The sequence below is a fragment of the Ambystoma mexicanum genome, chromosome 3q (genome assembly GCF_040938575.1).
Source record: "Ambystoma mexicanum isolate Mex_15411 chromosome 3q, UKY_AmexF1_1, whole genome shotgun sequence".
NCBI classification, from domain to species: domain Eukaryota; kingdom Metazoa; phylum Chordata; class Amphibia; order Caudata; family Ambystomatidae; genus Ambystoma; species Ambystoma mexicanum.
Window position 1 is genome coordinate 156393096 of NC_090926.1, and position 25068 is coordinate 156418163.

At 44.9% G+C, this 25068-nt stretch overlaps 1 protein-coding gene across 5 annotated transcripts in view; it reads right to left on the minus strand.

Moving 5' to 3' along the window:
• SLC11A2 (solute carrier family 11 member 2) overlaps nucleotides 1-25068 on the minus strand; it is a 679758-nt gene that overhangs the window by 460647 nt on the left and 194043 nt on the right. For all 5 annotated transcript variants that reach the window (XR_011304995.1, XM_069653368.1, XM_069653369.1 and 2 more), the window contains exons 3-4: nucleotides 18119-18264; nucleotides 11524-11649 (exon numbers count right to left, since the gene is read on the minus strand). Coding sequence is in view for 4 of the 5 variants with exons in the window: in XM_069653368.1 (XP_069509469.1) it covers nucleotides 11524-11649; nucleotides 18119-18264 (272 nt within the window). In the remaining variant the exon portion in view is untranslated. The remainder of the gene's footprint in view (nucleotides 1-11523; nucleotides 11650-18118; nucleotides 18265-25068) is intronic.

The following is a 25068-nucleotide window of genomic DNA, read 5'->3' on the forward strand; positions in this document are numbered from 1 at the left end:
CTGTACAAAGTCTCCTTTCAAAAAGTCCAAAATCAATGCCCTTTCCTAGTGAAATTTTACATATTATCCCTGCAAAATGTACTTCACCAATTCCATTGCCATAAACCCCCACAATTTATACAGCCAATCCCTAACCGTTGGTGCTCTCTTCTGTTTCCACGCACTCGCTATCATCAACCATGCCGCTATCAAAATTAACATAAAAGCTTTGCTGTGCGTTTTTTGTAGATAGGAGTATCTCCGGAGCAAACAATCCACACATCCATTCTCTGGGTGTCAGGTTCACATTTGGCAGAATCATCGTCTTTATATGATTCATAACATCCTCCCAATAATTCCTCAAATTTGGACACTCGCACCATATGTGTCTCCAGTCCCCCTTCTTAATACAACCCCTCCAACATTGTTTTGTTATTGTTGGGAAAATCATATGCAGCTTTTCCAGAGCATGATGCCATTGTACCATGATCTTATACCACATTTCTCTGGCCTGAATCGACCTTGTCAATTTGGGAATGTTTGCCCATAAATACCCCCAATGAGCTCTGGGTACGTCCACACCTAAAGTTGTCTCCCATTTATGCATATTTCCCCTTCCATCAGAATCCCATATAACTTAAACATATGTCAGTTTCCTGTGTGTTTGGCTATGCATTTTTCAAACCCCGTGAGTTACCTCCATGCTGCCATTTTACCCCCTGACCCCACTATCCAATCTCTTAGCCGACAGTATTCCAACCTATCTTTCTCCGAGAGACCCATCGACTGTTTACATTCCTCAAATGAACAACTATTTCCTCCTTGCATCATGTCTCGCATTTTAAACACATCCCATTTCCCGCCATAACCTAAACGCTCTTTGTACCATCCTAGGCCCAAATTGCGGATTCCCGAAAAAGGGAATGAATGGGGAAGGGAGCATGCAGAAGCATCCTTTTCCTAACAGCCGGTCCCACATATTGCATACCACTGCTATTGCCTAGCTAGCCTGTGTATTTGGGGGTCATCCTCGTCTGTATAGTCAAAGAACCCCTTCCAACGGAGACCCCGCCATATCCATCCTTACCCAGGTTTTTATGGTATTTCCTGTAAACCATTCCCCGATTACCCGTAGCTGTGCTGTTCAATAATATTTCACAAAGTTTGGTAAGCCCACCCCTCCTTCTCTAGGTGCCAATAGCATTTGTAATGCAATTCTAGGGGTTCTGTTACACCATAGGAATCTCGAGACCACGTTATTCACTGCTTTAAAAAAAAAAAAAGAAGTGCGGTAACATTATTGGAAGAGCCTGAAATTTGTATAACAATCTCGGAAGAACCACCATTTTAATGCAAGCTACTCTTCCTAACCATGAAATACGAAGTGGGGTCCATTTCCCCAAATACTCTATTTTCTGCAATAGTTGCAGATAATTGTCATACAACTGTGAGATTCCCCTACTAATATTAACCCCCAGGTACTGTCTGTCGTAGCAAGCAAAGCCTCCTTTTCTACAGTAATACGACCCAATTCTAAAAGCTCTGACTTCCCCACATTGACCTTCAAGCCTGCAACCCTCTCTATGTCCATCAATTCCTCCAGTAATGCTGGTATTGATTGTTCAGGATTAGTCAATGTAATCAGCAAATCGTCCGCAAAAACAACACTCTTATGGTCCTCTCGGCCCAAGAAATTCCCTGCATCATCAACCTCTTTCTAATTTTATACAAGAATGGTTCTAAATATATTGCATAGAGGAGCGGCGACAGTGGGCATCCTTGTCTAGTGCCCCTTCAAATGTCTATACGCCGGGACACTTGTTGATTAATCTTCAAACGTATCTTAGGAGTCCGAAAATTTGCTTGTACCATCCGTATGAATGTAGTACCCATTCTCATCTGTTCCATAGCAGTAAACAAAAAGGGCCACTAAGCTCGATCAAACGCCTTTTCGGCATCCAATGTTACAAACACAGACAGGATTTGTTTAATGTTGACTTTTTCTAGTAGATGAATCACCTTTCCGATATTATCGGAGGTCTGTCGACCTATGATAAATCGCGATTGATCGGCATTTATTAACCCCGGGAAGAGTGGTGCGAGTCTTGCGCGCTACAAAACCTGTGTATAATTTTGCATCAATATTCATTAATGCAATGGGTCTATACGACCCACATTTCATCAGATCTTTGTCAGGTTTCACAAACACCACCACTTTCGTCCTCTGCCATAGTCCCCCATTAGTCACTATCGTATTAAACAATTTTGCCAATCTTGGGAACAGTTATTTTGAGTATTATTTATAATGGAACTTTATTCATTGGCAATGCTCTTATTGCCATCTCTACTTCCTCCTCCTTAATATCCCCTCCAAATACTTCCAGCTCCCCTACCGTTACCTTTGTCTAACAAGTAGTGTTGCATTTCCCGCAGATCTGGGTGATTTTACGTGTACAATGTTTCGTAAAATTGTCCAAATGTTTCTGTTATAGTCACAGATCGGTTGTTAGCAATCCATCGGGTTGCTGTATCTGCTGGACTAACTTAGCTGCCTCTGACCCCTTCAACTGTTGAGCTAGCAGTTTATCAGCCTTATTGGCCTGTAAATAATACCTCGGTTTAGTCATCAACACAGATCTCTCAGCCCTTCGAGTTCATAATAGTTCTAGCTAGCTATGCAATTCCTTCAGCCTTTTACCTAAGGCTCTCCTCTTATGTTTCGCTATAGCCTGTTGAGTCTCTCGCGGTTGCTCTTCTAGGTCCCCCTAAATTTTCATCCTTTGTTTGTCCCGTTGGGCAGGTAATGCTATAAGTTTCCCCCCACATTACTGCCTTAAAAGCATCCCAGGTTCCTTCAGGTGAGACCATTTGATTACTATTAGCAGAAAAATGCTCTCTTATCCCTTATGTCTTCCACCACAACTGCATCATTAATTAGTTCGGCTGGAAACGTCCATTTCCAAATCCCAGTTCGCATGCCCACATCCCTAAAATTCACTATGAGAGGGGCATGGTCCGACAATGAGATGGACCCTAAGTTCATCTCCCTAACCTCCCCCATTAACCTAGGTGTGGCCCACACGTAATTTATTCTAGACAGGGATTGGTATGATATGATTCTCATTGTCTCATTCCACGCTGGGAGGACTGCCTCGATCGTCTCTCTCCCTGTCCTCCTTCCTCCACATTCAACAACGCCAGCCCTTCAGCACATGATGTTATACGATGTACTCCATTCAAGGTGAAAAGCAGCCCAAATGGAAACGTGCATTTATATGAAATCTGTTTTGAGATCAAAGCACGTGTGACCTGTCCCATGTCTCTTCGCTTCTATAAAGTTGCCAGAGCAAAATCTTGGTGCAACTGAACTATGTGTCCCATTCACTAATGTTCCCCTTCATTCTGGCTGCAGGCAAAATATTTTCTTTTAATCCATATGAGGTAGAGCAACAAGAACGTCTCTAGGCCTTGCCCCTGGTTCTCTCCTCCTAGGGCCCACTCTATGGATGCGGTCAATTCCAATGTCCTCTGGCAGCACCTCCGTTAGTAAATTTCCAAAGCATTGTTGAACCGTGCCCTATAAATCGGTGTCTAGTACAGACTCACTTAAGCCTTTCACCCTTATATTTGACCTCCTTGAGCGGTTCTCTAGGCCCTCCGCTTGTATCTCTAAGTTATGTGAGGCTCTGGCCAATTGATCTAAAAGTTCCCTATTCTGGCATACTTCATCCGATATCTCTGCTAGGCTTTGCTCAGTTACATCAACTCTTCCACCTAGCTCTTTCATTCCCCCCTTGACTTCCGTTAATTAATTTCTCAGATCCTCCCTTAATGAGGTAGACTGCTGTTGAAAATTATTTGTGATTCTTCCTTCCATTTTGCTAAGGCATTCTTTTAAGTCATCTTTGCTGAAAGCCATTTCCCCACTCTCCAGGGTATCCCCTTACTGTTCTTCTACTTCTTTCTTCTTAGCCCCCATCTTTGACTCCCCACTCTGTTTCCAACACCGCTCTATTGACCTTCCCGCTCCGCTTGGGGTTGTCTTCTTTTGTTTTGGCATCTGGGAGGTGTAACCCACTTATATACAGTATGCTTGCCTCCACCTCTCACCACCTAAGGGCGTCTTCCCCTCTAGGGTGTGAGTCGATTCTTCACTTCCCAATATCTTATAATTTTGTCACTTTAAGTTATGAACACAATTGCATGTTTACTTAGTGCTCCAATTGTCTCTGGGCACCTAGGATTCTTCTCTCAGTCCTACCTTTCTGCCCCACCACAGTCACTTATTGTAGCAGACTCCAAACTGTTTTGTTTTAGGGATACCTCCAATTTTAGGCCCTTTTTTTCTTCTAGATTGCCCACCTTCCAATATGGAGGAATATTTCCTAATACTTGCACCAAATTCTTAATGGATCAGCAGTTTGTCAGTTTCCCATGAACCTATCAGTTAGCCAAACTGAGGCTTTGTCCTCATCTCCCCCCCCTCCTCCTCTTATCACCATTAACTGTGTGGTATCCGTCTGGGGGATGCACCTACAATATACCGTAAATATACTCTCTGCTGTTGTACCTTTTGTGTTTTTGCGGGCGCTAGCCTGACCCCTATTCTTCTATCTGCAGTCTATCCAGTGCTGCTGAGTTTAAGTATCCCTGTGGAGCTGCGTTCGGGGCCGGGAACAACTACTTGCTCTTTCTCTCGCTGCCGCCCAGAACCTTCCTTCACCAGCTCTGCTTATGGGCCACGCCCGTTCTCCGCGCAAGTCAAAGCTTTTCTGTCCATTCTCCTCAGCCGCCGAAGCTTTTCCTGCACCCAGGGGAGGGGGGACTAACCCACTGCGGTTTGCTTGCTTCTTCTTTCTAGTGAGTGTTTCCTTCCTTCACCGCATCTTTTATGGGCAGACGTCCCGTTCTCCATGCCAGCTACGCTTTCACCTTGTGCAAAAGGGAAGGGGAGAGCAAATCCCCCTGCAGTTTCTATTGCTTGCTTCCTCTTCTCCTTCTTCTTCTTCTTCTTCTTCTTTTTATGGGCTCACGCGTTGTCTCCCAGCCCACCTCCATTGTAGGCAGGCTTGCTTCTTCGGCCAGGAGCGGACCTAGGACCACACGTCGTTACCCACTTGTGGCCATCTTGGAACCAATGTGATGTTTTTTTAATACATTTTTACAGCGATGTTCGCGGACAAATGGCACTGTTGCGTATCCAACATGGCAGGCGTTTCCAAAAATCTAATGCAACTCACACTTTTCTCCATCCAATCAACAGGCAAGTCCGATGTCCACCGACTTCATACCACCCTCTGGGCCAATCGGGTGCCCATCCACAGACCAAATAGAGAATTGAGTCTGCGGACGGAAACCCAGATATCAGCAATTTATTTTCACCTACTTTTTGGTCATTTTAAAAAACACACTACTGGACGGATTCACACCAAATTTACAAAAGCATGCTTTTGGGAGCAAGCCGCCGCTCCTGCCGTAAGTTTGGGGAAAATTCATCGAGCGGTTTGGGCTGTAGGCACGAATAACATTTTTCTTTCCATTGCGTCTTTGGGAAAAACCACAGATTTTGGGACCCCGCTCCCTATAACCTCACCCCCCTGCACAAAACCTCTGGAAAAACTTCGCAGAATCAACCTGACAGAGTCATATACTTTTTTATGCAATGTTCCGTGAAGATTCGTCCAGGGGGCAGCAAAGTTATAAACTGCCCAAAAAGTGCTCTTCCTATGGGTTGAGGAACTTAACCATAACCCCAGGCCTTGTAAATCAAAATGCAAAAATGCAAAATGCAATGTCAATGCACCGTGCAATTCCATGGATCCTTTGAAAGAAATCTGTAATTCTTATGTAATAATTATCATCATTGTGAGGACAATACTTTGATATCTGTTGCAATAATCAAACTTGTTGGAAAACAATCTAATACAAAATGTATTTAACTGATGTTGTAATTATAAACATGACTGATCGCGACATCTACTGGCAATTTACATTAGATGTGCTTGGGAAAGGCAGTCTGGAGAGCCCTCGCTCAAGATCAATATTTAGAGACTTCCGGGGCTGAGCCCTGGCTAGCCCCGGGCCACTTACAGCCCTAGTCCCTGCAGTATAAATGCATTCTGGGCAGTTAGGAGGGGCTGCAGGTTTCTGGCCTTTGGCAACAATATAGTCTATGATGCATTGGGGCAGTAGCAGCAAGTACCATGAGGCTGATCTGCGATACAGCATCATGGCGTTAGTGTGGAATGTCGTGTTGGCGGCCCAGCTAGATGGAGGTGACAGCTACAGCATGCTGCAGTGCACATCAGCTTACTCACAGGCTTTGGAGCGGCCCGAATGTATGAATACTGATTCAACATGCCATGGACTTTCCAGAGTATTGAAGCAGGCTCCACCCTTCACTGGTGCCCGCTGAAGAAAATGTCTGGGGAGAGGGAAGTCAGAGTGTGACCTAATGGGTGCTCATCCGTGGTGGGCCCCAGAACTCGATTTTGTGGTCTCATGCTTCGTGTTTTAAATAAGGCATTTCTCTACATCTTCCGTCCAGCGCTAGGCAGCCTCCCTTTGGAGGCATACCTCTGCACTTTAAAAACAAAGTCTTATTTTTATTTATTTCACAGGGGGGCGGGGGCATTCTTTGCAGAGTTTCATACGCTTTGGGATGTGCCGAAATCTATGGGACTGGCCCTTAAATCACTATTCAACCAGAAATAGTGTCACACTGAAAATCAAGAAACACAAGACCAATAGGTAGCCAGGTAGCCTTGGATTAGGTAAACAGCGGCACAGGCCCATTGAGCAAACCCATACAATGTTAACAGCAGTGCCCTTGGCAGGCTCGTGTATCTAAATAACATCTTGTTCTGGCAAGCTGCCAATGCATACCGACAAACACTAGCATATTAATGATAGTAACCTGGATTACACGATCTACAAACATTGAATGTACAGATGGATTGGTACGAGCATTGTCGAATATATGAACAGCAATTATACATACGGACATCTCACTGGTATTTGAAATTCAGGTCCTCGGTATGTAAAGACAGAACTTCTAATCTAACTTCTATTTTTTGGTACAGGGAATTTGATGGGAAAAGATTAACAATACATTGCTTAGCGCTATGGAAAACTGGTACGGCAAAGGTCTCGATTGGCATACATGTAGCTGCCGTATACCCAGTGCTTAAACCAGGCACGCAAGTTAACATACATGTCTTTACTACTATGGAGAAATTATGCCTCTGAACCTGAAGGAGCGAGTACATTCCATGGTGTAGAATGTACACATGAACCACCATGTTATAAAGGGGCTGGAAGGGTAACCGTTTGTTGGCACAGGGAAGTGTGAAGGACCACAAAATATTGAAATTAGAGACCAGCAGGGCACAAAAGGCAGCACTGCATTGATGGGAGCGTGGAAGCACTCGTAGCACGTGACTAGATGGAGCAAGGATGTGCAAGCAAGAGATGGTGCACGTGACCAAACGAGGCAGAGTTGCAAAAGCGGTAGACGGTACTATGTCGATGAAAGGTTACTTTCTACAAAATCATGAGAAACACTATACTTAGCATAATGAAAAAACCTACATAAAGAGTCTTTTCTGTTTGAGCAGGTATTCGTTTCTTCTGAAGGAACTACTGCGGCAGATGGATTCCTTGCATTACAATGAAAATAAATGGTTACCTGTTGCAAACCGAAATTGCAGACCGGAGTGTTTACTTCGACAATTTACACAGTCCCCTTAAGAACTGGCTACAAAATCGATGGCTTTTTCACATTTATTAGGACAAATGTGCTGTAAAATTGTTGGTTTGCCACTATGTTTTGCAAAATGTTCTTTTTGTGGGGGGGAGAAACCACCTTGGGAATGTGATTGCTTTCTAAGCTCTGTGAGACAGGCATGGTATCAACAGAGACACAGACTCAAAAGTAACGGTTTGAAAACCTTTATTATCAAACTTTGTGGGGTTGGTGTAATGCCTATATGGCCCTAACTCCAAGGGGAGTGTTCCCTCAACTAATGCATCTAAGGGCCATCGATGTCCGAAAGTCCAAAACCAAAGTTTGCCTGTGTCTAAATCTATGCTTGCCCTCACTCTTAAAACAAATGTGATTGGGATCTTCTTAAAGGAGAAATGGTGACTCAAAAAGGAACTGTAAACCACAGCTGGTTTCAGGCAGTCTTACCAATAGGTGTAGTTCTGCCAGTTCAAAATAGTTCAACTCAAAAGGGTTTCTCTTGAAAACTTCCACACAGGGCTCGAGTTCACAATGTTTCCGGGTCTCTTTGGGTTCCCTTCCCCATGCTTTGATCCCACCAGTTCCAAACAAAAAAAGACAGTTCCTGTTAGGCCTCTCAGGGATCCCTTCCCCAAACCTAAGACCCTCTTTTGCAACCTCTCTTGGCTGTACGTTTTCCTTCTCTGTCTCTTTGCTGTATTTCTCGGTTTCGGGGCACTTGCACCGCCTTTTCCTTACTTTCACGTCACTCACACCCACTGTTGGGTGTTTCCACGCTACCAGCTCACTTTCTCTGTCGCTCTTTATTTCTGCGCCTTTAGCGCCCTTTTCTGTTACTCTGCTTTGCTTTCCTCACGCTTTCTTGCTTTGCTTTTTCTTTTCTCTTGCTTTGCTCTGCTTGTCCTGCTTTCGCTCACCAGGATGTTCACTTACCACACACTCCTGATCCCGCCACCCGCACGCTTCCGAGGTTCTTCCTGGCTAACGAAACTCACCAATCGTAGCGCAGCGCTGGTGAGCAGGTCAATGGATTTGGGTCAGGGGCTCACCACCTGCCCCCCAGCCACCCGCACATGTCCCAATGAGCACTGGCCTAAACAGGGCCCTTCCGTTCCACTCTGGCTTCCTGGAGAAACGGCTCCCCCGCCATGCTGCAGGCCCTCACACACACCAGGCCAGCGTCTCTACGTCCCACACTCCACCGGTCCTTCTGGTCTCCTCTCCTTGCAGCCTTCTGCTCCTTGCTTCCTTGTTGCATCCAGCAAACCCAGCACACTCCCTTGCTTCGAGCAGAACCATCCTTTTTATACTGCAGGTGAGAGTCAATTGGGGACAGGTGTGCACAATGGGGAAGAAGTGCCTGACCTTGCCTGACTCTTAGTGGGACAATTCAAAGGTGTTATATGGTAAGCCTCACTTTGTGTCCCTATGTTGTTTCTATGGGTAATCCGCATTGCTCCCGATCGCCTCTTCCTCGTTCCAGTACTTATCGGAAATGGGTAGGGGTTGATGGGGTGAGTGGAAATACCCTATAAAGGCTGAGGGAGAGTGGACTGGTGTACAAATGGGACAGGGGAGGGATACCATGTCTCGGCCTCGGGTATTCTCCTCCCAATCCCCCGTGACCCTCCACTCAAGTGATCCTCCCTCGCTCGTCTGACACAAGGGTTGTGATCCAAAAGCGATGGCCGTTCCCATGCCACCTGAATGGAAGATCCCGGGGGAGTAGGTTGGAGAATACCATCAGGTTTCTCACAGCTCGCTCCATGCAACCTTCAGATTTTATTCGAAACCGCTGTGTGCTTTTATATTTTTAAACTGTATTGAAAGGAGCGTAAACCGTGTTTTCCTTTAATTAGAGAACAGCCAAGCAATAAATACGGTTTCATGAAGAAAAAATTAACAGGAAAAAAGTACTTAATTTGAAATAATGTAAAGTGAAACCTCCTCCTCCCCGTTCTTTTCAAACATTGCTGAAATTAAAGATGTAATCAACGCAGGAGAAAATGTACGTTCGCGTTTATTGCCATTTTGCCACACCGTACCTCCAGACATTGCTGGTTAATGGGATGCATTACGGTAATCTGCATCCTGTGGCACAGCATTACCAGTATATAGAGGACAAGTAAGCAGCAATAGGTATTTTACCAATGCTCTTTGAAAACATGCTAAACGGCAATCGGATATATTTTTGCAATGCCCCTTTTTCATGGCATCAGGAAAAATAAAATTAGCCCACCGAATCCCTACCATGAACTGAACAGCTGCCCAGCAATGCCAGCAACACACAGCTTCCTAGACTATGGACTTTCCCTCCAAGACTTTCAGAAACTCCATGCTCTGCACTGGTCAAAGTGGGGATTGGGAGCTTTGGGGTACATACAAAGTCTGGGATATGGGGAAAGTTAATATCCGACCCACGTCGTAGTGATTGGCTTAACACAATGGTCAATCACAATGACGTTCGGATGGAGTCTACCAGTGTTGTGAACTCAGGGCAAAACAACTTGATAACATCAACATTTAATATCCCAATCAATCTGTTTATACCCCGTGCCATTCAGTAAGCCTACCTTCCATTAATGAAAGGCAGAACCTGCAGTTTCTCCTTACTGTCATAAAGCGACTGAAGCCACAGCTGTTCAATCTGAGGAGGAACTGTGAGAGCGCCTTACACTGAGGAGCAATTAAACTTTAGTGACTGCGCAATGAAAGGCGCTCTTGCTGCACCCACGATCCCCCCACATCAGTCAGCTGTGGCTGCGGTCACTTGATCCCAATGCAGAGACAGGGCTCTGATTGAAAAGGAAGCATTGAGGTAAATACAGCTGGTGTGTGCCACTGTGTCTGTAGAACCACGTGAGGTTGGTGCTGTGGAAGAACTGAAAGTGGCCATTCAGACTGGAGAAGTGAAGAGGGTGGGGGAAGAGGGAATAGTGAAGGGGTGAAAGAATATGTGGGGAGAGAACAAATGAGTACGCTGCAAGGTGGTAAGATTCAAACACTGTGGGGGGATTGGAACGTGAGTGCGCTGGAAAGGGCAGGAGAAATGGCAAAGCTCAAGACAATCTGCAGATTTGGAAAGAATGAGATAAATGGCAGAGATGGAGACAGTGGAAGAAAGAAGAGAAGGAGGATTTGAGAAATGTGTAAACTAAGACGGGTGAGATATGGAGGAGTTGGAATGGGATATCCAAAGGGGAAATTACAAGAAAAAGGATGTCAGGGCAGCAGAAACAATGGGAGGAGCGCTGGAGGGGAAAAAGATGGGAACATAGGGAGAGGCAGAAACAGTGGTGCTGCTGAGACAATGGCCATTTGGTGGAGCTGGAAGCTGAATTGGAAAGGAATATACAAAAAAAAAGCAATATCAGAATGTCGCCAAACATCTGTCATTTGAATATTTCAGAACTCATACCGATTGGAAATATTGGGGTTGGCTCAGGATTTGGGTAGGAAGAGCTGCAGCCCACTCTGGACGGCGGCTTCAGAATGTTAAATGTACATTTTGTTCTTCAAATGGCATATGTAAATATCTGCATTTTGGATCAGTTATAACAGTGTATCATTACCTACTTTGGCACATAAAATGATAATAATAAGTTTCCTGTCTCGGTCACACATTCAAACTGTTCGAACAACCTCCCCACTATAAAACAACTTACAAACACAAAGTTGCACAAAGATATTACAAATTAAATAGATTCATAGAAGAATGTGGCTCATGAAAATGAAAATAGTCACAGAAGATCTGCTCCCAGTGAAGGAAGGAAAAACAGTACACAACTAGCAAGCAGTACCTTAAAGCCAGCAACTGCTCCAGACTGCAAGTCCGACTCGATGTTTCCTGGGTCCAGGTAGGCGATGCTCATGAGAAATCCTGGTCCTGTGAAGGCCCAGAGTTTGCGAAAACTGAACCAGGAATGCTAAAGTGAAAAGATGTCAAATAAAAATGAAATACAACCCGCAATATTTTTCTTGAAATATATTAGGGCGGTGACGAGCACGAACTGTTCAGGGACGGTATCTATCCTGGACTGCAGTAGTTTGACCTTTACATCAATGATCAATATAAATGAAGACAGTCGAAGCCCTTCATTTCAAATTACACAGTATAGAAGGAACCCCAACTAAAAGGCAACATTGCATTCACACACGTTGTAAAGCATTGAAATAAGCCTATAACCTAGCATTAGGAAAGACATCTGCATCCGGGAAAGGGCGCTGTGCCAATCAGGTGGCCGGAACTGCGGGCAAGAATATAATTCCCAATGCGCTGTTTCCAGCCACCAGAGGCCCTTCCACGGGTGGCACCATTCTTTTTCTTTTTGTTTGTTTGGAGGCAAAAGGGAGCCTCTCCCCTCTTGTTTTTTGTCTTCCTCTGGAGAGAAGAAATAACCAAGAAGGCCGCCATCATAGGGAAAAGGGACTAAGTCCCCTTTTCACAGAAGGTGCGCTGGACGAGAGCTTTTCTGGTCCTGCAGGTAACTGGGTAGGGAAGATATTTCATTTGGTTTGTAGGGGGCAGAGGGGCCACAGGGAAAGGCTCCCTATTGCCTCCCCACCTTCAAAATGGCACTACCCGTGGAAGGACCTTTGGGTGGGGTGAGACCCCAGAAGGTGCCTCACCCACTAGTCCGCAGGGATCTGTCATCCAGGTGGCGAGGACACGGCCATCGCTTTTGAATCCAGTTCCTGGGGGTGGACCAGTGCGGGAGGATCACCTGGGTGAGGTGTCTTCTAGGAGTGGGACACCGGATAGTGAGACACAGCATCCCCTTCATTATAACCCCTTTAACCCATCCTACAAAGTAGGATATTTACAAACTCCACTCCTCCTCCCCTTTTACAACACAAACACTTTCTCACGGACAGCCCGCTATGAGAGAAAACAGACTAACACCCGAGCCGTACACCTACCGTGTACAATGGCCAGGCAAGGTCAAGCAATTACTGACTATCACACACACCTGACTTCCATTAAGCTTTCCCACACGGATAAAAGGCGGCGCACAAGAGCACACTCCGAGCAAGGCAAAGTGCACGAGGAAACAGCAGTTCCAAGATGGCAGTTTAACAAAAGGAGAAAGAAGGCGTAACAGAAGGGGATTGCAAGGAGGGAAGTTTCCTTGACCTTTTTGACAAGGAACCATTGCTTTCATGAGCCCTAGAGATTAGAAAGCGTAAAACCAGGAAAACAGGCAGAAGAATCCTGCATTGTGTGTCGGAGATACCCAGGGCCCTCACGCGTCAAGAATCAAGGCAGGGAGAATTACCAGCCGCCGTGATACTTTCCTTAGCTCCAACAACAAAGCAGCATCAGTGAAATCAACACAGCCGGTGAGTTGGGGAGATCGATACAAGACCAGTGTGTGTTGAAGACAAAGTTGCAAGCTGCAACAATGTATGGCGAGCACTGGAACGAATATTGTTTGAAATACTTGTGATAAAATACGCAAGTAAAGTTGAACTGCTGATGAGTGGTTGAACTTGGAAACGAAGACACAATACCTTTGACAGAGCGGTCCAGCACCACGTGGGTGCTCAATCAAAGGTCTCTATGTGGTATCCAGCTGAAAAGTGAAAGAGTTGTAGAAAATTGTGAGTCAAAGTGGCCCTGCGGCGGGTCAAGCGAAACCTTGCGCACAATCGAAAGTCTTTGATGCTGATACAGTAAAGAACATTTGTGGCAAAGTTGATAAAGTTGGTCCAAGCCCAGCAGCGGGAGATCAATTGAAAGCTTTGTGTTAAAGTGGATCTGATCCCAGCAAAGAGGGAGCCAGGGTGAACAAAAAAAAGAAATCACCCGACAATTTGTACGTGTGAAATCCTAAGAAGGTGGGTCTGAGCCCGGCGGAGGGGAGCCCAGGGTGAACAGAAAATCACAGAGAATTTGTACATGTGAAACCCCCAAGGAGAAAGGAACTTTGTTGTTTGTAGTTTTTCATCAGGCCCTCTGAAAAAGAGACTTTGAATGGCAAAGAGCACAGAAGGCCATGATGTTGAAGTTTTGAACTGCACCCTCGTGCTAGAGAAGCCATAGACACTGCTAAGCTCGAGTGTGTCGCCTTGTCCCGTACAGAAAACGTGGGGAAGGGAAGCCAACGGCTTGAATATCCTGACATATCATTTCTTGAACACGTTTCTTTTGCATAGCATTGTTTCCCACACTATTTGTATTTAGAAGGATTGGCAATATGTTTTTTAGTATAGGCCCTTTTATTTTGACAAGACACCTCTAGGACTGCGTTATTATTTGATGGTCGTAGCTTGCTTCAACTTTGGATTTAGGTTTACATAGGCGTTCTTCAAACCAAATTGAAGTTCAATAAACACCCTTTAACTGTGATCACTTGTGTCTGTCTTACTGTTTGATACCATTCCTTCGTTATAGTGGTTCAAAACAGCGGGTGGGAACTGCATATTTTTGCCTGCTGTTCCAGCCACCTGATTGGCTCAGCATCCTTCCATGGATGCAAATATGGCTTTCACACCCCCACTATGGGGGATGGCCATGGCCGGCAACAGCCCCCATCCCTCACCGAGGCCCTCACTTCGCTTGGGCCCAACCTTGCCTCAGGCTAGCGGCCCATTATCAGCCATGGCCGGCCCTCACAGCATGGGGTGAATGCCATATTAATGGCTGTAGCCAAATATCTGACATGGTCTGCCCTAATCTTGTGTAGATATAGCTAGAACAAATGTCAGGTTCATCTTTTGGGATTCCTGCTACAGCTATCTAAATACTACACACAAAGTTAAAGAACTAATACAATAAAACAAACAAACGATCCCATTTTGTTTATGTACTGCATGATACACGTTCTAAATCCAAGACTGCCGGTAAAGGCATTCGGTCTAAGCTCCTCTTGGATTACATTATTCAAAAACATAGCAGATCGATATTCACCCAAGTTAACTGGCCATGACTAGTTAGGAATTCATTATAGCCCTGCTAGAATCAGACGGTGGTCTAATTATTTTACATATACTACTTCCATATCAACTTTAATTCCAATTTACTACAAATATTTAAGGCGAGAGAAGAAATCAAAGGAGTAAAACAAAGAAAACAAATTGCTGCCACCACCTTCTTGGTGGATTATCAACTCTCATATATATTCTGTTCCAAGAGTCCAAATTGTGTCAAGTATTTAATCTTAAACAAAAGAGGCGATGGCTGGAAGGTTTAGAATTAATGGTGTAGAATGAATCTTAAACCTCTGCCAATGTGTCTTAACCTAGCCTGATCTAAATCGTTCTGTTCTCAGTCATGTGGCATTTGTAGAGTGATGATCTGCTGTTTCGGATTCAGTGGATTATCAGTAAGGGAGACCAAGTTAGAGAAACTTGGGCCCATCAAAGACTCCCCACCGCAAGAACGGAAACCTCAGCCATGGGGCAAAGTATACTGTCTTTATTATCCAACACAGACCGGGATCTTACAGGACAAATAATCTTCCAGCATTCTCAGCTTCTGAGACTGTGTCACACTGTTTTATGCACGTGTGGCGTAACAAAAGTCGGGTCCACCCGAAAAAAAACTATGGGGTGTCCTCATAGGTCAGTTTGGGCTAACTATGTATACAAAAACTATACATTAGTCTGTTTATTGGTCCCCCATATCAGGTGGCTCCGCCTGAGACTTCCCCCAAATGTTACAAACTACAAAAGGTTTTTTATATTAGCGTTCATGTTCAATGAAATCTATGAATTGATGAATTTCAGTCATACCTTTAAAAAATGTAAAGGTATTCTTTGCGATCAAGCAATGATTCTCTGCGCTTTTTTTCAGCCTAGCCGACACGCGTTTCGACCTCTGGTCGTTCTCAAGGCCTTTCATGGATACTGTAGAAACCTTACACGGACTGCCAAGGGCGATTCCTTACGGGACACCCATATGACGAGATATATCCTTACATGATTCATATGCATCTCTGATACGGTTAGATTGAGAAACTTCAAGAAACCAACTAGTAACAAAACATTGTAACGATTCGTACCAGAGTGGACACCAGTGGGATGTCAAGAGCATTTATCTCAAATTATGGGATCAGTATCAATTAAAGGCCTTGAGAACGACCAGAGGTCAAAACACATGTCGGTTAGGAACGCAAATATAAAAAACCTTTTGGAAAAGCGCATAACTCAACCTCAAGTCTCCTTTAATTTCACACAAAAGGCAAAAAAGAAATATCTATAACATCAGAATCCTCTCACATGTGTTATTGCAGTACTTGTCCTGAAGAAAGTCTATATGGTACTCAAACAAGGAAACATCAAGGATTAGGAAAGAATGAACAAATGTCTGAAGCTGAGACAAGGAAGCCCAATGAAGTTAAGCTGAGCCTAACGCAAAACACAAAGAATGGACTATTCCTGGAACTTGGGGACGCCTCAGTCTGACTTCTTAAAAGTGGGGGGGGGAGTTAGGCAAACATGGAGAGAGACGTGGGAGTTTCGAACAGGGTTTTCCAGAGCCAGACATCAGCTTCCAGAGTAATGGGAAGAGTGGAAAAAAGGTCCCAGAGGAACATCCGTGGGCAGGGTGCTTACTGAGAGGTTCTGTCAGGAACGAGCATCCCTGGAGGGATTCGCCCATAAGAAGCAGAAACCAAAGAAAAGAAAGAGAGGAGAGACCTCTCTGTACTGAAACCATCAAGGTGGTTGTACCCCGAGCAGTACCGACAACGGAAGCAACCAAGAGAAGTGAAGAATCCCTGCTGTACGCTAACTGAAGGAAGACAGGGAGAAACCCTCTATGAACTTGTGCCGAAGCACACAGTCCAGTACCTGAAGGTACCTTGAAAGGAAGACAGGAAGCCATCCTGCAGGGACGAAACAAAGAACCAAGGGGGGACCCAACCAGGTTACGGAAGCCTGAACTGAAAGTGCAGGAGACCTGGGGAGAGGGCGGCTGTGTTGAGTGGCTTTACCCTAGCTGTCATAAGAAGAGTGAATCTAACTATGGGACCCTGCATACTCGTCCCAGTAATACTGGAAGTCATAAAGAGAGTGAAGATAGCTATGGGACTCCCCTTACTTGGCCCAGTAGTAGTGAAGAAGGCAAGAGAGAAGGAGTTAAACCTTAGGTACATGGCCCAAATCCCGAGGGAGAAGTACATAGGTCCAGAGACCAAAGACTTAGTCTAGTAGAGGATGAAACAATAATACCTAGGAAGAAAGAGACTGTTTATTGACCAGTTGTTCTGATAAGTGGTACTCTTGGGTGTAGTAGGTTAAACAGCTGTAGACCAGAGAGCTGCCAGGTAGTCTTTATTGACATTTATACATACATACAGGAACCTGTTACTCTTGTAGTATATTTACAGTGGGACAAGACAGAGGGATTAGGAGCCCACTCACCGGCCACCAACATGCATCCCAGCTCAGGCCTCCAACTGTCACTCCTGGAACTCGCAGACACAATCACCTAGCAACATTCCCCTGAGTGGTCACTCAAACATACCTCAACACCAGTACAAGACACAGAAGAAGATGGGGGTCAATACCCCGGAGAAGAAAACTTTAAGGAAGTAAGAAGATTACTAAATAAGATATAGACATGTTCTAGGAAAGAACCAGTGAAGAAAATAGCCAAACGCTATTTGAAGCTTACCTATTGAAACTGAACACTTAAGTTAGAAAGACACCTTTCCGTCCCAGGAGAAGAGAGTTATTCTCCTGTTATCTCCCCGATATCAGAAAGTGAGAGAGCCCAGCCACTTTCAACCTTCACACCCTTTAGACTCACATGATATATGCATAATTGTTCAAATACAAATAAAAACATTTTAAAATAAAAAAAATAGGCCAGGTTCCAATCGGGGAGGGTGCATGTAACTATACAATTACCAATAGATTTGAAGGCTTCTTGAATAGGGCGTTTGATTAGGATCAGGTGCATGTGCAGAGAATACCCCTGCTTTCCATTTCATACACCAAGGCAGCATCTATTCCTTGTAAATGGAGATTCTATCTTTCGTTGGATTCTGGGTAATACCCTATCTGAAATCCTTGTACAAGGGTTGGCAAGTATTCCGTTCACACCTCGCTGGCAGATTTGGCTTGACATTCTGCACCCATGACCTTTAATATCAGCAATCGCTCCAACCGAAAGAAAAACAACTACCATTCACACGTATCCAGTGATAATGTCGCCGTGAAACTAGCCGCCAGGTGGCGACATTTCCCTAAGAATGCACCCTCCACACAATCAAACACATTCCCCAAATATTTTAGGATCGGGGGTAATAATCTATAATTGTACCCCTCCTAGAATATTCGGTGAAAGAATTGTAGGGGTCAGGAAAAAAAGTCACCTACCTGCCGATTCTTTTCACAGCGACATTATCACATGGAACCCATTCACGATTGTCCAGGAACAGCACTCACCTGTTCATCCTCGGGGATGGGGATCTTCTCATCGAAATAGGTAGCAAATGGCTCCCCTTGGGACATCGGAGAAGCAGGAATAGTGGCGTAGTCACAGGGCGAAGTGTTAACGTCTCCATTTCTGGCACAGTCTGCAGGTGTGTCTTCTAAGAGATGAAAGAATATAGAAGCAATTAGCTGGTTAAAACCAGGACACATTGATAACGGATAAGTGTCTAAATCCTGGTACTAAGAGATCCAATTCAGAAGATTTTTACCCACAAATAAAGTGAAAATACATAGTTGGGGGGAAAAAGGTTTTAAGTAGGTTGCAAAATTGCTGTGAGCCATTATACTGGTGTGAAGCTAACCAGAAGAGCCTGGTTAGCTTCACACCAACATCTACGAGTATCTAGGTATGGCTCCCCAATCCAACTGGTGTCATCTTACACAAATATACAGTATCCATAGAAATAAACGGGGAAAAAAATTAATTCCCATAATGTCGATCAAAGGGATTGGGGGTCGCAGGTTTCCCCCGCTCCCTTTGATCGACATGATGGGACTGCGACTGTTGCAGGGTGTCCCCCGCTTACATGAAAAGGAAAGATGGGGACAAAAAGTTTAAAAAAAATATACATTAAAATAAAATATGCACGTAAGTAAAGGGATTCGCTGTCGCAGAAGAAAGGAGGAGTCGGTGGCACACAGCAAAGTGTGCCGCCAAAAAGGTAAGTAGGGGTGGGGGGGGGTTACCAGAAATGTCCGACATTTTAGTTTAAATGTCCTTCTTTTTTTCACCCTCCGACATCCCAAATATACTTATCTGACATTAACTTTGTATCAGGGAATTTGCATAAATGGTGCAACAATAAACTTCTTTAAGATCTGTAAAGCATGAATGGCCAAATGTTACAGTTGCTTCTCCTCTGGAAGTTAGATTTGTTTCATAGTTAAGCTTTATAGTCCTTGCTAAATTGAGGTAACGGGAGTTATGAACCCTAAAGACCAAGTTAAAGGCCCGAGCATAGCGAGTAGGAGAGAAGTGCTGGCAGGCACCTCCACCCTTACAAAAGGTATAGAGTGGGAAGGTGCTTTTTTCTTTCCCGGGCTGCGTCCATCAGGTGTGGCGCTGGGCAAGGTGGAGAGCAGTACTGACTACATGGCGGTCAGCGCGCCGCTCCCCTGAAGAGAGGGAATGCCGCTCTGAGAGCCATGGCCGCAAAACTACCAGCACGGAGCTCCCGTGATGATAGGGAGAGCCATGGAGCGCTGGCAGAATGGCTATCTGTGTGGTGCTCCCATGATGATAGGAAGCGCTGTGCTGACAGCCATGCTGCCAGCTGAGACGGTGGAATAGTGTGGCTTCCAATTGGCCAATTTCCGGGCTATACTGGTTTTTTGAGCCATAGCAGCTCCTATAGCCTGGAAATTGGGCAATGTGGGTGTGCCACGTCACTCACCAGGGACATAATATGTATTAGCACCTCATTCTGCAGGAGCAGCACAGAGAAAGATAGCGAGTAAGGTCACATCACAGAAAAAGAGGTGGCAGAAGAGATAAAAATGGTGTGGCAGCAAAGAGACAGATTAATGCAGTAACAGATGTAGTGGCTGAGTTATAAAGTACCAGAAAAGTTAGGTGAAGACTAAATGAGAGAAACAGCAAGAAGGAAGGTCAGAAAAGAAAGGTAAAAGATATAAAAGGAAAAGCAATGTCAATAGAACAAAAAGTGAAGAGATGTAAAGAAGCATGACACACACAGACGGCAATAGAGTGCAAGACATAGTATCAAAGCAACAGAAAAAGGGGTTTAAGGAATGTGTAATATTGGGTACGTGCCACAGTCTGCCATCTTTCAGGCACACCATTCATGAGGCGGGACTTCAATTTCTCCTGGCACATGAGGAGTCCTGGTCAGGGGAAAATCCTGGCACATACTTCCAGTTTATGCTCCATGAATTCCAATCTTGACCCCCGTTAAGTGTACAGTTTTAGACCCTGGAATCTTTCCTAAACCACACACTCAGTCAATCAGTCCTTTGAAACAGCATAACCATGTGTTGTACATCTTAGGTTTAACATATTGTTTAATTGCTGACATGCTAAGAATGACCATAATTGGTTCTGATCACTTGAAATTACAGCATGTCTCCACAATGGAAAAAACAGCATAAGGGAAAGTATATACATTACACAGAGGTGGCTCAGCGATGCATACTTAGTGAAAGGGCTCATACAAGCCTGGAAGTACAATTTAATTTATTTATTGCATTTGTTGTGGGCCCAAATCCGTGGGTATCCTGGCGTAAGATTGCAGGTATACTTGGTCTTAATAGTTGCATATTAGTAGGGTTACACTGGTGCCGTCTTGTTACTTACATAGATATATTTCATTACATGGTAGCATAGCTTCACTATGGTACAACATGGAATTACAAGCAAACTTACTATCTTAATAGTTAATGTTAAAAATAGGTTTACAGTCTTGCAGTTAATACGTTACACAACATATTTACATAATAGGAATCTTTTAATATAATACAGTGTTGGTCTTAAGTTAGTTAAGATGTGCGTGGGTGTATCTATGAGTGGACGTGGTGAGATACCATTCCAACCCACGTGCAGATTATGATTTGTCCACGGGCCACCCATGCACCTGTGGCCAGGGATGCGGGGTGGCTGTGTGACGACCCATATGTATGATTCCAGCCTCCTTTTTGTACCACAATCGGACTCCATTTTGTACATGGTACCACAGGCCTCAGACAAAGGTTGCCCGCAGAGCTGCAGCTCTCCCCTCGAGATTGCGCACAGCAAGCCAGTCATCTCCCTCACCTTCCTCCCCTCTGCATGTCTCCCAGCAGGCCTGTTCCCACGGGAGACTAGGAGCGAACAGGCTACATGACAAACACTGTATCTTTCCCCTTCCGCCGTTCATCACTGACCTGTGACTGACCGGGCAAAGGCTTGGGTTTGAGAAAAACAATTTGTCTCCACAAACATGTCCCGTCCCCTGGCAGACCCCACATTTATGGCATATATTGCGGTTAACCTCTCAACCTTGCTCTCCTCTTGAAGTAACAGATATAGATCCTATGCCTGTGTGCCACCCTGGTTCACCTATACTGCTAACCCCTCTGTGAAGGTTATAAATGCTCTCATGTAGGTGTGTATTAAGGGGCTGATTTCAGAAAACGAAATAAGAAGATTCTCACCTATTGTTACTGCACACAAAGCTATTGGTTATATGTCCAGACCCCACATTGTTGAACGAATCTTGGTCTTTGCAAAACACTCACTGTAATGTGTGATATGCCAATTTACTTTACTCTACCTCGTGTTCTAATGATTCGTATGTAACCCCGCAAAGTAGACCAGCTAAAGGCCACAGTGCCCTGTTTCCCGTCTTCTGCAGCGCCATGTACTCAGCCCTCACCATCCTCCCCCCTCAGACTGGATTGACAGCTAAAGGCCCTTGTTTTACTGATGCTGCATTTTACAAATGTACCCCTTCACCCTTCTGCTGAGCCTGAACCAAGTATCCACCTTTCCCCAACCCTCCCGACACACAATGCCACCATAAAACTTGCTATGTACCTCCATACTCCGATTAAAGAAATATGCGCAGCAAGCCCCTCATCCCACCGCCTTTTGATGTACCAGCCATGTGCCCTCTGACCCGATAGTATCCCAGTTCACCCCAACCCCGACTGACCATGGTGGCAGTATATTTACTCTTGCACTAACATACTATAAAGATGTCCCCCACTAGATCTAACAAAGCAGAATGACAGAGGTATCCCTGACATGTGCCCCCTGATAAGGCACTTGAACTCATGAAGCAGTCCCTTTATTGTATAGTGTTTTTATGAGATAAGAGCACCTTGAGTTATGTGTTATTTCTCTTGTGATTTACAGGGCACTATGAAGTATAGTTAACACTGAATTAGTATGTGTGGCCACTAGGGCAAATGTTAGTGCAGCCAAGATGTATCAATTCAGACGTCTCCTGATCCGGTACTCCACCCCGATGAGCCCAGCTGACCTACAAGCATCACCATGACACTACACGGAGCCTCACCAATCCTGAAGCTTCGACCCTACACCTTCTATAATGCTTGTTCCCCTTTGCCCAATCTCATCAATTCATGTAATCCCTAGCTCCCACGTCATAGGCGATGTGGTTTTGTAACAAAATTTAGATGTTTTGCGATGTTTGGCAGAGCGCTCTCGGAGTTTACACAGTTCTCTGCTTGCTCTATTTTGGTTTTGGATAAACTTACTTTTTATCTTCACCCACATTTGGTCTTGGTGTCATTCCCTCCTGGGGTGTGTCCATCATTGACCCTCATTGGGGAGTTTGGTGTTGCATTTTCGGGGGCACTCACTTTCACATGGTAGAATAGCTTCACTATGGTACAACATGGAATTACAAGCAAACTTACTATCTTAATAGTTAATGTTAAAAATAGGCTTACAGTCTTGCAGTTAATAGGTTACACAATATAACATTTACATAATAGGAATCTTTTAATATAATAACAGTGTTGGTCTTAAGTTAGTTAAGATGTGCGTGGGTGTATCTATGAGTGGCAGTGGTGAGATACAGAGGGTCAGGGCAGGGTCGGGGCCAGTCGATTTCTAGCCGTGTAACTATTGTGTAATTAGTATTTGTTAAAGAGCCAAGTTTTAAGTCATGTTGTCTGCTTCCACCTACAAGGACAGTTTTGTAGGAGGTGCCGTTTTAACTGCAAATGGATTTAGAAGTGCACAATTAATTTTCACTGGTGAACAAGAAAAGCATTTCACCAAAACAATACTGTATAATTGGCCCAGGGTCACTCGCTCTGGGCAGAATGCAGCTTCTAATTTGTAAAACGGTGGTCATTCCTTCTCCCCATTATCAATCGGCATAGGGGACTGAAAGAAAGCATAGGATTTGTCAACTGAATGAATATCAATGACGGATTTGTGATCCTATAAGCACAGACAACAACAAAACCCCTTATTTTAGTTTCAGTGGTCAAACCCCCACGAAGAGTCTGACCTTTTGGGCATCCTCAGATCGAGCATGTTCTCGGCAATCAGTCTCATGAATGAACTGTGGTGCAGAAACTGGGATCCCGCTGGGTTTCTACAGCCTTCACTGTGTGTCATACATTCATTCCTGTAGAGGGCTCCACCACATGTGGCTCCTACACCTGATCAGTCTGTTGTGGATGATAATTGGGGGGATATTTTACCCAGTTTATATAAGAGTATAACGATCCAATGTCTCCCTCTTCGTGGCCTGACACTGGTACCTGCTTGGCCCCGCCACCATTTGGTCCACTTCTGTTTAGAGGCAACTTCTGTGAACAGAATTAGGGGAGGTTACACAGAGAGGCCTTAACACAACAGCACATTTGAGTTAGTCCGAGATTTGGTTTGGATGCATCACTTGGGAAGGAGGGACGATTGTCCCAGCCCGGCCAAGCGCTTTCAGATGTGGCAGAGACCTGGAATTGTGTAGTAGGGACTCGAAAGGTTACATGGGCAGGAGGGGAGTGTTAGCAAGGGCTATAGTGTGGAAAGCATAGTGCATGTTTTAGCTTTAAAGTAAACTTGGAATCAACCAACATCTTAGATAGCAGCAGCCATATTGAAACAGAGACCTACAATTGTGCTGCAGTTAGGGCCACAGGCCAAAGGCACACACTAGGAAATAAGTGATTACATGTGAGAATAGGTTGTATCACGAGCACCGGAGAGAAAGGCCAGAGCTGCAGAGATACATAGACCTTTCATTGTCTCATGTTGCCAGCATTCATAAACCAGAAAGAATGCGCACTGCAAGGCCACAAGGAGTTTGAGAGCGCTCTGTGAAGAACAATCCCATGAGAAGGAGGGTACAAGCCCCCGACCTTCCCAGGCCCAGCTCCAAGTAATAGCACCCAAATGCCCCCATCCCAGGACCTCCAGCATTCCAAGGTACCAGTCAGTTCCAAACCACCGACCATAAAACTGTTAAACCCTCAATTGATCAGAAAAGATCAAAAAGCCCTTGCTAGTCGCCTTCGCCATAGGTCACGGGATTTGTGCTGCGAGATGCCGGGAGGAATAAAACATAGCTAAAACGAGGGTGGGGAGCTTTGGACGGGCATTGACGTGTCTGGAATCGAGATATTGTATGTGATAGGACCTTGAGGTATCCTCTTAGCCCTTGTCTGCAGTACCAGGTGCACATTAGGTTAGAGATGTAGAGTGCATTGTTTTTTATTCCTAATTGGCAATTATTCGTTACTCTGCGCCCACTGATTTGTCAGGAGGAGCCCACGTGGAAGAAGATGGACAGAAGAGGCTGGGACCAATGGCCTGGCATCCCTTATGAAGCAGGTAGCCCATGTATAGGGTTGTGCCAACTAGGCTTTCGGATTTGTAACCTATGTAACTTACGTCACTGATGAGGGGTGCACCTTTTTAAAGTGTTGTTTCTACTAATTTTGGCAGAACGTTCCGCGGCAGCAGAGTTCTTTGCTGGCACATTTTTATTTGTGTGGAATAAAACTGTCAGGATTCAGCAGGAGGACTCCCGGGTGGGCTATTACCTCGGTCCACAAGCACCAGTCAGAGAGAGAACACAGACACCATAACCAGTTATTGAGGCCACAGTTGGGAACTGGAACTGCAGCAGCAGATCTCCAGTAACTAGACAAGAACAAAAAGATAAGGTTAACCCCATTCTTGGCACAGGGTATCAAGTGACAGAGAGATAAGCAAAAGGACGTACCTAGTGGGAGCAACAGTTCCTTAATGGACGCAGTTCCAGGAGAGGAGTTTCAGAAAAAGTCCAGAGTCAATGTTCCAAGCAGGGTAACAGATCCAATGGCAAAATCCAGGGAAACAAAAATTAGCCAATAGTTCAAAGTGTCCAAAGGGTCCAAGACACATTCCAATATGCCAACACTGAAGGGTGATCCAGGCGAAA